The sequence below is a fragment of the Mytilus edulis genome, chromosome 3, assembly GCF_963676685.1.
Source record: "Mytilus edulis chromosome 3, xbMytEdul2.2, whole genome shotgun sequence".
In the NCBI taxonomy this organism is placed as follows: Eukaryota; Metazoa; Mollusca; class Bivalvia; order Mytilida; family Mytilidae; genus Mytilus; species Mytilus edulis.
The window spans coordinates 88,842,528-88,855,454 of record NC_092346.1 but is presented as its reverse complement, the minus strand read 5'-3'; the positions used below and the strand labels follow the sequence as shown (position 1 = coordinate 88,855,454).

At 30.6% G+C, this 12,927-nt stretch overlaps 1 protein-coding gene across 4 annotated transcripts in view; it reads left to right on the top strand.

Moving 5' to 3' along the window:
- Positions 1-6,145, top strand: part of LOC139514624 (FERM, ARHGEF and pleckstrin domain-containing protein 2-like) — a 96,002-nt gene extending 89,857 nt beyond the window's left edge. For all 4 annotated transcript variants that reach the window (XM_071304070.1, XM_071304069.1, XM_071304068.1 and 1 more), the window contains 3 exons: positions 3,254-3,361; positions 3,945-4,096; positions 4,956-6,145. In XM_071304070.1, coding sequence (XP_071160171.1) covers positions 3,254-3,361; positions 3,945-4,096; positions 4,956-5,040 — 345 coding nt within the window. In that variant the 3' untranslated portion in view covers positions 5,041-6,145. The remainder of the gene's footprint in view (positions 1-3,253; positions 3,362-3,944; positions 4,097-4,955) is intronic.
- The last annotated feature ends 6,782 nt before the right edge of the window (positions 6,146-12,927 follow it).

Sequence of the window (12,927 nt, the reverse complement as noted above, 5' to 3'; positions counted from 1 at the left end):
GTAATTTAAAAGTTGCAGCTTGAAATCTCATGTGTTAATGATTTCATATTTTTCTTCCTTTAGCATGTACCCCGAAACCAATAACAAAACTTAATACAATAGTTATATTTATCAGCAGAAAGAGTATTGTGTTTGGTTTGGGTTCTATGTTAAATGTAAGTTCTGTCAGAGATTTGTAACAACAGCGAACCTTATTGAATTCAAATGATGAGTTCACAGTAATTTTAGAAAGCTGACATCATTAGTTTTATTTTGGTGAACTTGACAAAAAACAATTAAAATCAAAGAGCTGATAGCTCTGAAGTGGAAGAAGGTGAATAAAAGGTAACTTGAATTACCATAAAAGCAGCCCCACTTACCCAGGCTGCTTTGTTCCATTATCGTTAAAATGTATTTTTTTTCTTCAAACAAGAAAAGGTCATAAGTACATGGATTTCCCATCCGTACAATCATTTTCTATGTTCAGTTGACTATGAAAATTAGGTAAAATCTTTAATTTGGCAGTAATTAAGAAGATCATATCAAGAGGAACACATGTGTACTAAGTTTCAAGTTGATTGGATTTCAACTTCATCAAAAACTACCTCGACCATAAACTTTATAACCAGAAGCAGGACGGACGGACAGACTAGAAAACATATTGCCCATAAATGGAGCATAAAAATAGTAAGACTTGTTACATACCTGCCAACTTTTGAAAGTTCCCATATGGGTTTTTACTGCACAACAATTTTAAAGGTTACAATTTTTAGCGACGTATTTTGCAAGATCTGGATTGTCTAGAAAAAGTGTCATATTTGTATGATGAACTTACATGCCTTTTCCTTAAGTCTGTTTGCATGATTCTAGTTATATATTAAATCGGTAGAAAAAATATACATGAAGCTAGCAGACCAGGGTTTATTTTCCAGATTAAGAATATTAGATGCTTGTTGAAATTTCCAATTTTGAATTATGCACAAAGATGGACCTTTAACAGGTTGGGAACAACACTCCAAATGAGGGTAACCTAACAGGAAGATCATCACAACCCACTGTAAAAAAAGAACACAAAATAGAATTTTTCAATAAAATGCTGAAAATAGGCTTTAAAGTATTAAAATGCATTGCAAAAAACAAATATTTCATTAAATAAATTTAAGTAGAATATTCCTATGATATTCCTTTTCAAATTGGATACAAATTTTATTGAGTCCACTGCAGACACTTTGTAGTCAAAGTGTTTCAACTGAGGTACTACACAGGCGTCAAAAGGCGTCATTATGGAGTAAAGGGGGTGGCGTCAAAAAGCGTCATTATGGAGGAAAGGGTTAAGTACTGAATGGTCAAAACATCATGTTTTTTTATCGACATAAATTTTGTCATAAATGTAACCAAATGATGTAGAAATTGTGTTTTTTCTTCAAATTTCCATGAAATTGTAATGTTTATAGTTCCATTATTGCCTCTCTATTTGAATAAAATAAAATAATAAGAAGAATCTGTTTCTTGTTTTGTTTTGTTTTTGACAAATGATTGTTCACTGCTAGCAAATGAATCATTATATTTATATATCTTATCTGTATATATTTTTGTTCATGTCTTCATCTCCTTATCATTTGTAAATGTATAGACAAATAAGAAAGAAATAAGCTCCACATGTATATTTGCAACATCGTAAATTAATTAAAAAAACAAAATTATGATATAAACTTCAATTTAATCCTTGAAAGGAGGTCTAGATTGCTAAAATAATTTATAAATTTTAATTTTTTTATTTGTCCAAAATCATTTAAATTCATTTAATCAACATCCTTTTATGATTATTTTATTAAATATTAATCATTTATAGTCTTTTTACAATTTACATTTTTAAAAGCAAAATAACTGAAAGCAGGATAAAACAAAGGGAAGTAACAAAAAAGTATTTCAATATTCCCAATACACATCGTTTTGATAACACAACGGCAGTTAGCCGGAGGTAAACATCGTTGATTACCAGTATGTTTGACACCCAAGCTGTCAAGTGAAGCCATATAATTATACATCTTCTTTGATGTTCAGGTAAAATTTAACACAGGTGTCAATTACACCCGTACAGTAGTAAGAAATGATCAAATATGGCGTCTGAAAAATTTCATACACGGGAGTTTTTTCTCCTAAACGGGAGGTTCACATGTATGTTACGAAGGGCATCTAATTCACATGACAAAGGAAAACCATGAATAAAGACAACACTTTATATATCCTTTTTATTTATATAAAAACAAAATCTTTTTGTCTGCAGAATGGCAAATTCGTAACTTCAAGGGCGAACTTGTAAACAGGGCGAGTTGTCCCGATACCAGATTCACGCATGCGTAATACAAATATCTACAGTTAAAACATCCTGTTACAAGTAAACAAATAACGTTCATGTGGATGAGATGAAATCTAATAATTTACATAAATAAAAGGGTCATATTTACGATAGTGATTGTTTTACAATCATAATTTACAAATTAAATGATTCAGATGCCTAATCATGTGTAAAAATCGGTGTCAGGAATCTAAGTTGTTTTGAAATTGTAATACACGAAATGAATGCGGCATACGGAGACTCAATGCAAATGGTCAGCCCCTTAAGTCTTCAGAAGACTTGACGTCTTCTTCCACTAATAAGTATTAAAATGTATTCCTCTTAATCAAGTAAATAAGTAAAATCTGATATAGTTGATAAAAACTAAACACATCCATTAGACAAGGCTCATTTTGTGGATCGGAAAACAAGGTAACGTTTTCGTGGTCAAGCTTTGTTTGATGTAAGAAAAGGTTGTAAGATATACATGTCTGTCTGACAGAGTTCATCTGACCATGAACTGAAAGGTGTAGTTGATGGGTCAATGTTATGTCTGTAGATACTATAGTTTTCTTGTTTAGGTCTGTTTTTCAGATTTTATCAGCAACAGGTTAACTTTATATTGTAATTTTAATTAAGGCATACATGTCTGTCTGACCTTAACCTCATGTACATGGATCAGAATACAATATGGCGAGACAAATTTCAATATTGAAAAACCTTGGCAAGCGTTGCACTTAAAATTTATCTGTCTGGTGTGGAGAAATTTCACACTGGATGCAGTTGTAGAATCTATACTTTCTAAGAAATGTTTTGATGACATATCAATGATACTTCACTACTATTACCCTACAACAGTTTTACAAAATACTTTTACTTAAATTCCCCCATGTATGTGTATAAATTGTTACATAATTGTACTGTTTTATTTTGTAGAACCAAATGAGTGGTTACTTATTAAGAAAATTTAAGAACAGTAATGGATGGCAGAAATTGTGGGTTGTCTTCACTAATTTCTGTTTATTTTTCTACAAAACATATCAGGTAGGTGTAGAAGGATGCATGTCACAATAATTTAAGATGCAGAAATCCTTTTAAAAAATGGTACAGTTTTCTTTCACAAAAATTAAATTTTCAAATGACTTGACAGATGGCTTGAAAAATAGCAAAAGAAAGAGGATTATGAAAAATTTGCTAATAAAAGAATAAAGGCAATTTTAAAAGCATCTTATCCAAAAACAAAATCAAATTACAAAGAAAATCAATGAAAAAGACATTTTAAGAGTTTTGCTGGCCTTGGGTACATGAATAAAACATGGATGTGATATTTCTTGTTTTATTGTGAAAATGTTAATTGAATGTCATAAAATTTCCTCCTTTAATTATAGATATGGAAACGATGCTAATAATAATACAGACAAGCATTTGAATAAACTAATGGATAGCAGAGTTTTGGAATGCATGCAAAATCCTGTAAATTTCCTATGTCACTATGCTCATGTCAGAACACAACAGTAAATATGGATTGTAAACCGTTGTACTCATTTATAAAAACAAACTATAGATTGGTGTATAATAGTAATTTGAATGATATGTAGATCATATTAACATATTAAACTTTTTACAGGATGATTTCCCATTGGCAAGCCTGCCATTACTAGGTTATGCAGTTAATACACCTGATGATGAAGATGGAATTCATAAAGATCATGTATTCAAATTACAATTCAAAAATCATGTATATTTCTTCAGGGCAGAGAGTGAATACACATTTGAAAGGTAAGAACATTTGTAGAAATAATAAGAAGAGTTTTAGATAATCCGATGAATGGTTTAACTGGTTGATTGAATGATTGTCCAGTAGGAAATACATCAATAATGAAATCAAATCTGATAAATTGTTTCTTGAAAGTAGGTCAACTAAACATGAAAGGCAGAAATTTAAACTGCTGCTGAAAAAAGAATGTTTAGTTTGTTGATTAGGGGCTAAAATTTTGCCTTGTTACACTGGAACCTTTAGTAATTGAGAGCATGGTTCTTTCATGGGGCATCAGATTTAACATCATTGCAGCATGTATTATTCATTCTGTATGGATTCCACTTTAGCATGAATCCTACTGCCAAACAAGAGAAGTTTGGTTACCATAATTATAAACATTAGTTTATATGTGAACGCTTCAAAGTTTGACAGATATTTGAATTCTGAAATTCATGTTTATGATAAAAATCAGTGTTGGCACCTTGTATTGGTTATTGGGCATAAAATTACGTGATGAAGTTTTCCTATGCACAAAATACAGACAAAACTCATTTTAATTTCAGGGTTAATAGTATTTTCATGAAGTTTTATATTTACAGGATGTTAAACTAAAGTTATGGTGGAAATTTTTATGTGCAGTTTTTTTTTCATATTTTTTGGAATTTACCTTCAAGTTTGTCTTACATGCCTCAACTTTTTAATCTAAATGAGCTGTAAAAATCACTAAAATTCAGATATTGAAAACAGCAGAGATTTAACCTCCTCGTCTAATGCTGAAACGCACCCCAAAAAAGAACCTGATACTCTGTGCTTTGTCTAGAATTACAATAACCTTAATGCATTTGTAAGCTGTCATGAAACAATTATTTTCTTTTTTAGATGGATGGAAGTGATCAATAGTGCCACTAACAGTGCTAGAAGAATAAGACTATTTAGTAGACTTGACAGTCAGCATGCTTCATAGGGATTGCTCAATATGTAGGACAAGGTTGTATTATGTTGTTGAAGAACTGGTCAAATTTACATAATGGACAACCAGGCTACAGTTAGGGATCTTAAGACTTATATTGATGGCAGATGTGATGTATTTGGGATAGTTGAACAACTTTTTAGTATTTTTTTATTTGAAGACATTTGGAAATATTGATATCAAGTGTGGTACTTAAGCGTTTTAAATAGTAACATTTGTTTTAATACTGTCAACCTTTTCAGCACTCTGTATAAGTGAGAGTTAGATGATAATGATGTCTAAAACATTAAATACTCTTTAAGATAAGGCTTATGTTGTTTCAGCTGAAAACTATGTAGTGAAACCTCCTTTTTTAAAACAACTCTGTTATATGTTTAATTCCTATTATTGAAATAAGAAATTGAACTATCACAAATTCTAACAAACCATTCTTTTAAAATAATTTATAGTCATTTATAAACTGCCTTTCTATTCCCAACTTTTAAAATGTGAAAAAAAGCATATTTTTAATCTTCATATGCTTGCATTATAACATGACTTAAAACTTATTTTGGATGGCAAAGTAAAAAATATCTGTTTTACAAATAATTTGTTCAGAAATAACTCTCCTTACATTGAATAGAAACTGTTGGAAGCACTGGAAATTGCTGAACCTTATACAGTATGTAACTTGAGTTTTACATTTACAAATAGTACCTTTTATTTAGGCCTGACCACAGTATGAGATAGTCATTAACACATAAGCCAGTAATTCACATAGAAGTGCCTTAGATTGACTAGTATTATGAATCCATTTTTAATTGATTTTTTTGAAATTTTTATTCATCAAGCATTTATAGCTATTGCAGTTTTTGCAGCTTTGTTTTTTTTTTTGCTATCTTCATTTTTCGAATTTTTATATTTTTCGTGAAGATCATTTGAAAGCTGCTGCTATGAAAATTATTTTGTTCATCGAAACTCAGTGTTTTTCAGGGAGGAAATATTGAAGTTCCTAGTCATCAGTATGAACGGTTTGCTGAAATTTTGCTTGCATGCATAATATTGTAAAACTCAAAAAATTATTGAGCACTGTTTACTGTTATAAAGAAGTTTGAGATTGTTTTAGTGTTGTGGTTGCGTTAAATCATTTAATATTTTAAAATGCAAAGAACAAAATTTGCTTTAATGAATACTGAACCTCTAGATTATTGTTCAATTCATTCTCACAGAATTTTATCCAAACTTGACTGTAGGTTGTAAAAGGGAGATAACAAATTCAAGGTCATTAAATGTACTTGAAAAAAATATGTTCAATGAGATGCATTTATTGTTTTACGAATATGAATATAATCATAGTTCTTCATACAATATTCCTAAACTTTTGATAATTGAAATTTCACTCATTCTTTACTACTAGCATAGAAAACAAACTGTTCACTAAAATGGAATATTGCTTTTGTTCCTTTTAAATGTTTTATGCCAACTATTTGGCTTTTAAATTTTGATGGTTTTTTTATTATATCTATATGTCTTTGCATAACTATACATCATTTAGCATAGAAAGAATATATCTTAAACAAAACAGTACATTTCAATGTTGAAAAGGCAATCTTCATTTCTTTTCTGTACAAATTTATCCTCCTTGTTGTCTTTTCTGTACATGTCACTGATTATGTCTCATTCTACATGGGGAATAGAAGGATATATGTATAAGTTTATTTCATTCTTTTATGAGTAGTAATCCAACGAGACATGGCAAAAGAGATATTTGATAGATTTCAAAACATCAAATTAAAAATTCAGTTATCTTTTTGAAAAATATAAAATTTGACAGATTTAACAGTTTATGGTTGATAACATTTGTTTTGATTGGTTAATGAACATTGTTCTTCAGATACACCTTTATGTCAGTTTCTTTTGATGTGCTACTGAAATTGAATTTTACAAACACAATACATGTATTATACTGGTAGACTAAGATGTTATTTATTCAATTTAAATATGGTTCAACTTCAGCAAATTTTGATAGTTGTAAAGGAAAAACCTCATTTAAAAATGTTATGAAAAGTTACAGATAAACTTGCCTTATTATAATATAATTGATGTATGTGGGTTTTTTTAGTTTTTGGTATTTTGTCGATGTATCTTGTGTTCAGATGTGACATACACATATTAAATATAAATAACATATAAATCCATGAAATGCAATATTGGTGGCATACAAAAATATGAGATGACACTGAATCATTTATTATCAAAGTTCAAAAATCCTTGTTGTGATTGTATGTATGATTTTCTATTCAATTTCCAATTCTTAAATAAATTTCTGTGTGTAGTGGGAATGCTTATCTGTGTACTGGAAAGACTTGTTAATATACAATTTCATCTGTTACTTTCTTTCTTGAAGACTTAATTATGTGTGCTTAGTTTCTTTAAATATTTTGCCTCATTATGAATATTTTCTTCTTACATTTATTACAAAAACTTCGAGAATTTCTGAAATATTTTTAGAATTATTACCTTCCTAGTACAGTACTGCTGTAAAAGACAATAATTTTCCCAAAATATACAATTAAAACACAGCTTGTGTAGCACACTATGTTTTATTCCATTCATTTTATGTACAGTGTAAAGAATATATCTTCATATACAGACATAGATTTTATATTGTTATAATTTACACAAGTATAATATTTATTATGGAAATAATGTTAAACACAGCTTTATCCTATTGGAGAATTTTTTATTTTTTATTTAGAAATTGTATATTAGAAATATGGTTGCATGGCAACATCATATTTATTTGTCTTTTTTTCTTTTTTATGTTTTAGGGATTTAAAGCATTTTTGTTGATAAACAATTAAGGCTTGTTTTATAGTTTTAGGGCATTCATATTTATTTAAAAAAAACATGTCTTTTAAATATTAAACATCATTCTGAAATGTTTTGTTAAAAGGATTCTGTAGTTTAATACAAGAAATAAGTGTAAGTTTGTTGGATCTATGAAGAACTGCATGTTGTTTAGTGATTGAAGTTTTCGTTGCTTTCATTCCAACACTAAAAAAAGAGATGATTATTATAAACATTGTAAAAATACTACATCACTGACAGGAGTTATTGCCCCTGGTGAAGGGTCATTTTTATTTAGTGATTAATTTCACAGAGTTACAAGATGTAGAACAATTGATGCAATGTGTTTTTGCTTGTTTAGAAAGAGGTCAATGACTAATTTACCTATATTAAATGATGTATTCATATAAATAAGTAATGCTCTGCATTTAAACATTAAAATATCAGTCTTTTTTGTACCACAATGATGTTGGTTTTTTAGCTCACCTGGCCCGAAGGGCCAAGTGAGCTTTTCTCATCACTTGGCGTCCGGCGTCCGGCGTCCGGCGTCCTGTCGTCGTTAACTTTTACAAAAATCTTCTCCTCTGAAACTACTGGGCCAAATCAAACCAAACTTGGCCACAATCATCATTGGGGTATCTAGTTTAAAAAATGTGTGGCTTGACCCGGTCAACCAACCAAGATGGCCGCCACGGCTAAAAATAGAACATAGGGGTAAAATGCAGTTTTTGGCTTATAACTCAAAAACCAAAGCATTTAGAGGAAATCTGACATGGGGTAAAAAGGTTTATCAGGTCAAGATCTATCTGCCCTGAAATTTTCAGATGAATCGGTCAACCCGTTGTTGGGTTGCTGCCCCTGAATTGGTAATTTTGAGGAAATTTTGCTGTTTTTGGTTATTATCTTGAATATTATTATAGATAGAGATAAACTGTAAACAGCAATAATGTTCAGCAAAGTTAGATTTACAAATAAGTCAACATGACCGAAATGGTCAGTTGACCCCTTTAGGAGTTATTGCCCTTTATAGTCAATTTTTAACCATTTTTCATAAATCAAAGTAATCTTTTACAAAAATCTTCTCCTCTGAAACTACTGGGCCAAATTAATCCAAACTTGGCCACAATCATCTTTGGGGTAACTAGTTTAAAAAATGTGTGGCATGACCCGGTCAACCAACCAAGATGGCCGCCACGGCTAAACATAGTACATAGGGGTAAAATGCAGTTTTTGGCTTATAACTCAAAAACCGAAGCATTTTGAGGAAATCTGACATAGATAAAAATGTTTATCAGGTCAAGATCTATCTGCCCTGAAATTTTCAGATGAATCGGTCAACCTGTTGTTGGGTTGCTGCCCCTGAATTGGTAATTTTGAGGAAATTTTGCTGTTTTTGGTTATTATCTTGAATATTATTATAGATAGAGATAAACTGTAAACATCAATAATGTTCAGCAAAGTTAGATTTACAAATAAGTCAACATGACCGAAATGGTCAGTTGACCCCTTTAGGAGTTATTGCCCTTTATAGTCAACTTTTAACCATTTTTCATAAATCTAAGTAATCTTTTACAAAAATCTTCTCCTCTGAAACTACTAGGCCAAATTAATCCAAACTTGGCCACAATCATCTTTGGGGTATCTAGTTTGAAAAATGTGTCCGATGACCTGGCCATTCAACCAAGATGGCCGCCACGGCTAAAAATAGAACAGGGGTAAAATGTAGATTTTGGCTTATAACTCTGAAACCAAAGCATTTAGAGCAAATCTGACCAGAAGTTAAAATGTTAATCAAGTCAATATCTATCTGCCCTGAAATTTTTAGATGAATTGGACAATCGGTTGTTGGGTTGCTGCCCTCCAATTGGTAATTTTTAAAGAAATTTTGCCGTTTTTGGTAATTATCTTGAATATTATTATAGATAGAGATAAACTGTAAACAGCAATAATGTTCAGCAAAGTAAGATCTACAAATAAGTCAACATGACCTAAATGGTCAATTGACCCCTTAAGGAGTTATTGCCCTTTATAGTCAATTTTTAACAATTTTCATTAATTCGGTAAATTTATGTAAATTTTTACCAAATATTTTTCTCTGTTACTAATGGGCAAGGTTCATTATAGATATAATTGTAAGAAGCAAGAACGTTCAGTAAAGTAAGAACTTCAAACACATCGCCATCACCAAAATACAATTTTGTCATGAATCCATTTGTGTCCTTTGTTTAATATGCACATAGACCAAGGTGAGCGACACAGGCTCTTTAGAGCCTCTAGTTTAATTATTGTGAATGTTTTTAAAATAATACATGATTTTTATGCTATTCCTGAATTTCGTACTTCTAGAATAGAATTTAACATATCAATATTATTCAAGTCGGCAGATTAATAACAAGGAAATTTTTATTACCTCAGTGTATATACGGTATACATTTAGGGCACTTTTTATATGACTTTTGTTCAGTTTATGCTCTTTTGTACCAAGTATCAAGATGTTTTTGAAGGAGTAATACTTAACAGTACTTTTTTTCAATTTGACAATGACTGAAATTTTCAACAGGTAGGATTTTTTAAATCTGTAATACATCTTGTAGAAAAAAAGCTTATTGCAAAAATTTGTTTAAAAAAAAAATTGTGGCATTTAGCTTTCATCAGATCTGTTTCTAAGCTGAGTTGGAATTCGTTGATTGGATAAACGTTATTATATGAATTGATTTTGTACTTACTAGTTTCAAGATTACAATAAATGCTTGAATATATTTTGTCAACTCATTTAAACAAAACTGTTTACACGGATATCTTTTGGTTGTATGTAAAGCATTCATAAGAAATTTGTTAGGATATCTTCTGGTTGTATGTAAAGTAACTTCTATCTGTGGTAACTCCCAATTTGTTCACTGTCACTAAAATCTCTTATAAATATAAAAATTATATGTCTGTATCTATAATAGGAGATTTATTTTGATTTGGTGCTTACTAATGTATATAGGAGTCATTACATTGTACATTTATCATGAGAATAAAACATCGTCAGATCTGTGTATGTGTTAAGTGTATGATAAAACAAGGTGTTGGATTGTTCAGGAGAACGATACTGTACACTGTAGATCAATAGAATATACATTTAAAAATATATACAACACATTAACAATGATATTAAACAATAGGAAATTAGAATATCCTACATCAGCATGAGCAGCCAAGTGTAAAATGGGGAATGCTTTGATCAATTCAACTTCAACTTTATATCTTTCTTTGGATTTGAATATTGAACAATAGTTTAACTCTTGGATTAGTATTTTTTTACATAAATAATAAGACATAATCGATTTGATATCTAGATAAATATAAAAATAAGGAGATGTGGTATAATTGCCATGAAGTGGATGTAAGCAATTATAGGCATCCATACAGCCTTCTACAGTACAATGAGAAATACACACACCGTATTGTCCGTTATTAAAGCTAACGACTTAATTTAAACAAAGTAATTTACAAAAAAAACAAATATGATGGCCACTGAGCTACAGGCTCCTGATTTGGGTCATTCTCATGAAGAATGTTGGGGATAAACATGTTTTGAATGCTCAACCCTCCCTTATCCTAATATTACAGCACAACATAAGAACAAACTGTAACAAGAGTGCACATACTGAAATGTCTTGCCTCTTTTACTTATCATTGAACTCATGCTGAAAATTTGTAACATAAAGGTTTTAGAAGTATCACATAAACTTTAATATCATTTGACAAATGAACAATGAAAATGATTTCAAGGTTATATGAACTCTGAAAGACAGTCATATACACCTTACAATCATTCTATACACCAAATATAGTTGACTTATTGCTTATAACATCTGAGATACATACTTGACCACATAACTTTAACCTTTGAATACAGATCGATGAAATAAGGATGAGGTCAAGTGAACCCTACCTGCCTGACGGGTACATTTTGCAAGGAACCTATATACCAAATACAGTTATCTAATTACATAATAAGCAGGTATTTTACATTACAAAAAAAAATGTAATCAAGCAGCCACTAAACCATGATAATGAGGTCAAGAACAATAAACATGTGACGGACAGAAATGTTTGTAATATAAGGTACTAGTATCTGTTTACAAAGTATGAAGCATCCAGGTCTTCTACCTTTAGAAATATAAACTTATCACAGAGATATGTCTTGCCTTTTTGTAATTTTAATATTGTACATGTTGAAATTAAAATAGTAATATTTTAACATCTTACATAAGTTATGCAAATATTCAAAGTCAATGCACCATGACTGAGGAACAAGGCTAAACAATATTCATGTAAATGAGATGTGTCAATGTTAATACATTACAAGTCCATACTGCATACCATTGGCTTATTATAAGTTGTTCCCTTTAAACATACATAAACAGTAACATTAACTGGTTAACTATGTAAAAGTTTCAGTCAATGAGCAATAAACAGGGGGAGGGCTATATAATCTCCATGGAAGCAATGCTTGCAAATGCCAATAAATTTGCATACTACACATCATTGACCTTACATTAGCAGTTTATCTTAAACTGATCTAATTACAAACAAATACATGTAAACTAAGCAAAGTTTACAAGTCAATAGACAATGACTGAGAGGGGGCAGGGTGAAATAGTCTCCATGGAAATGAGATGTGCTAATGCTTATACAACTGAACGTCAATTAACATTGGCCTACCACTAATGGTTCCCCATAAGCTGACCTAATCACAAACTAATACATGTAAAATAAGCAATTGTTTCAAAGTCAAGAGACTATGACTGAGGGGGAAGGGCTAAATAATCTCCTTGAAAATGAGATGTGCCAATGCTTATACTACTGCATACCAAATATCATTGACCTACCACTAGTGGTTTTCCATAATTAAACTGACCTAATCACAAACTGATACATATAAAACAAGCAAATGTTTCAAAGTTAATAGACCATGATCGAGGGGCAGCCGGAAGTGCCAAATTATCTCCATGGAAATGAGATGTGCCAATGTGTATACAACTGCATATAAAATATGACTGA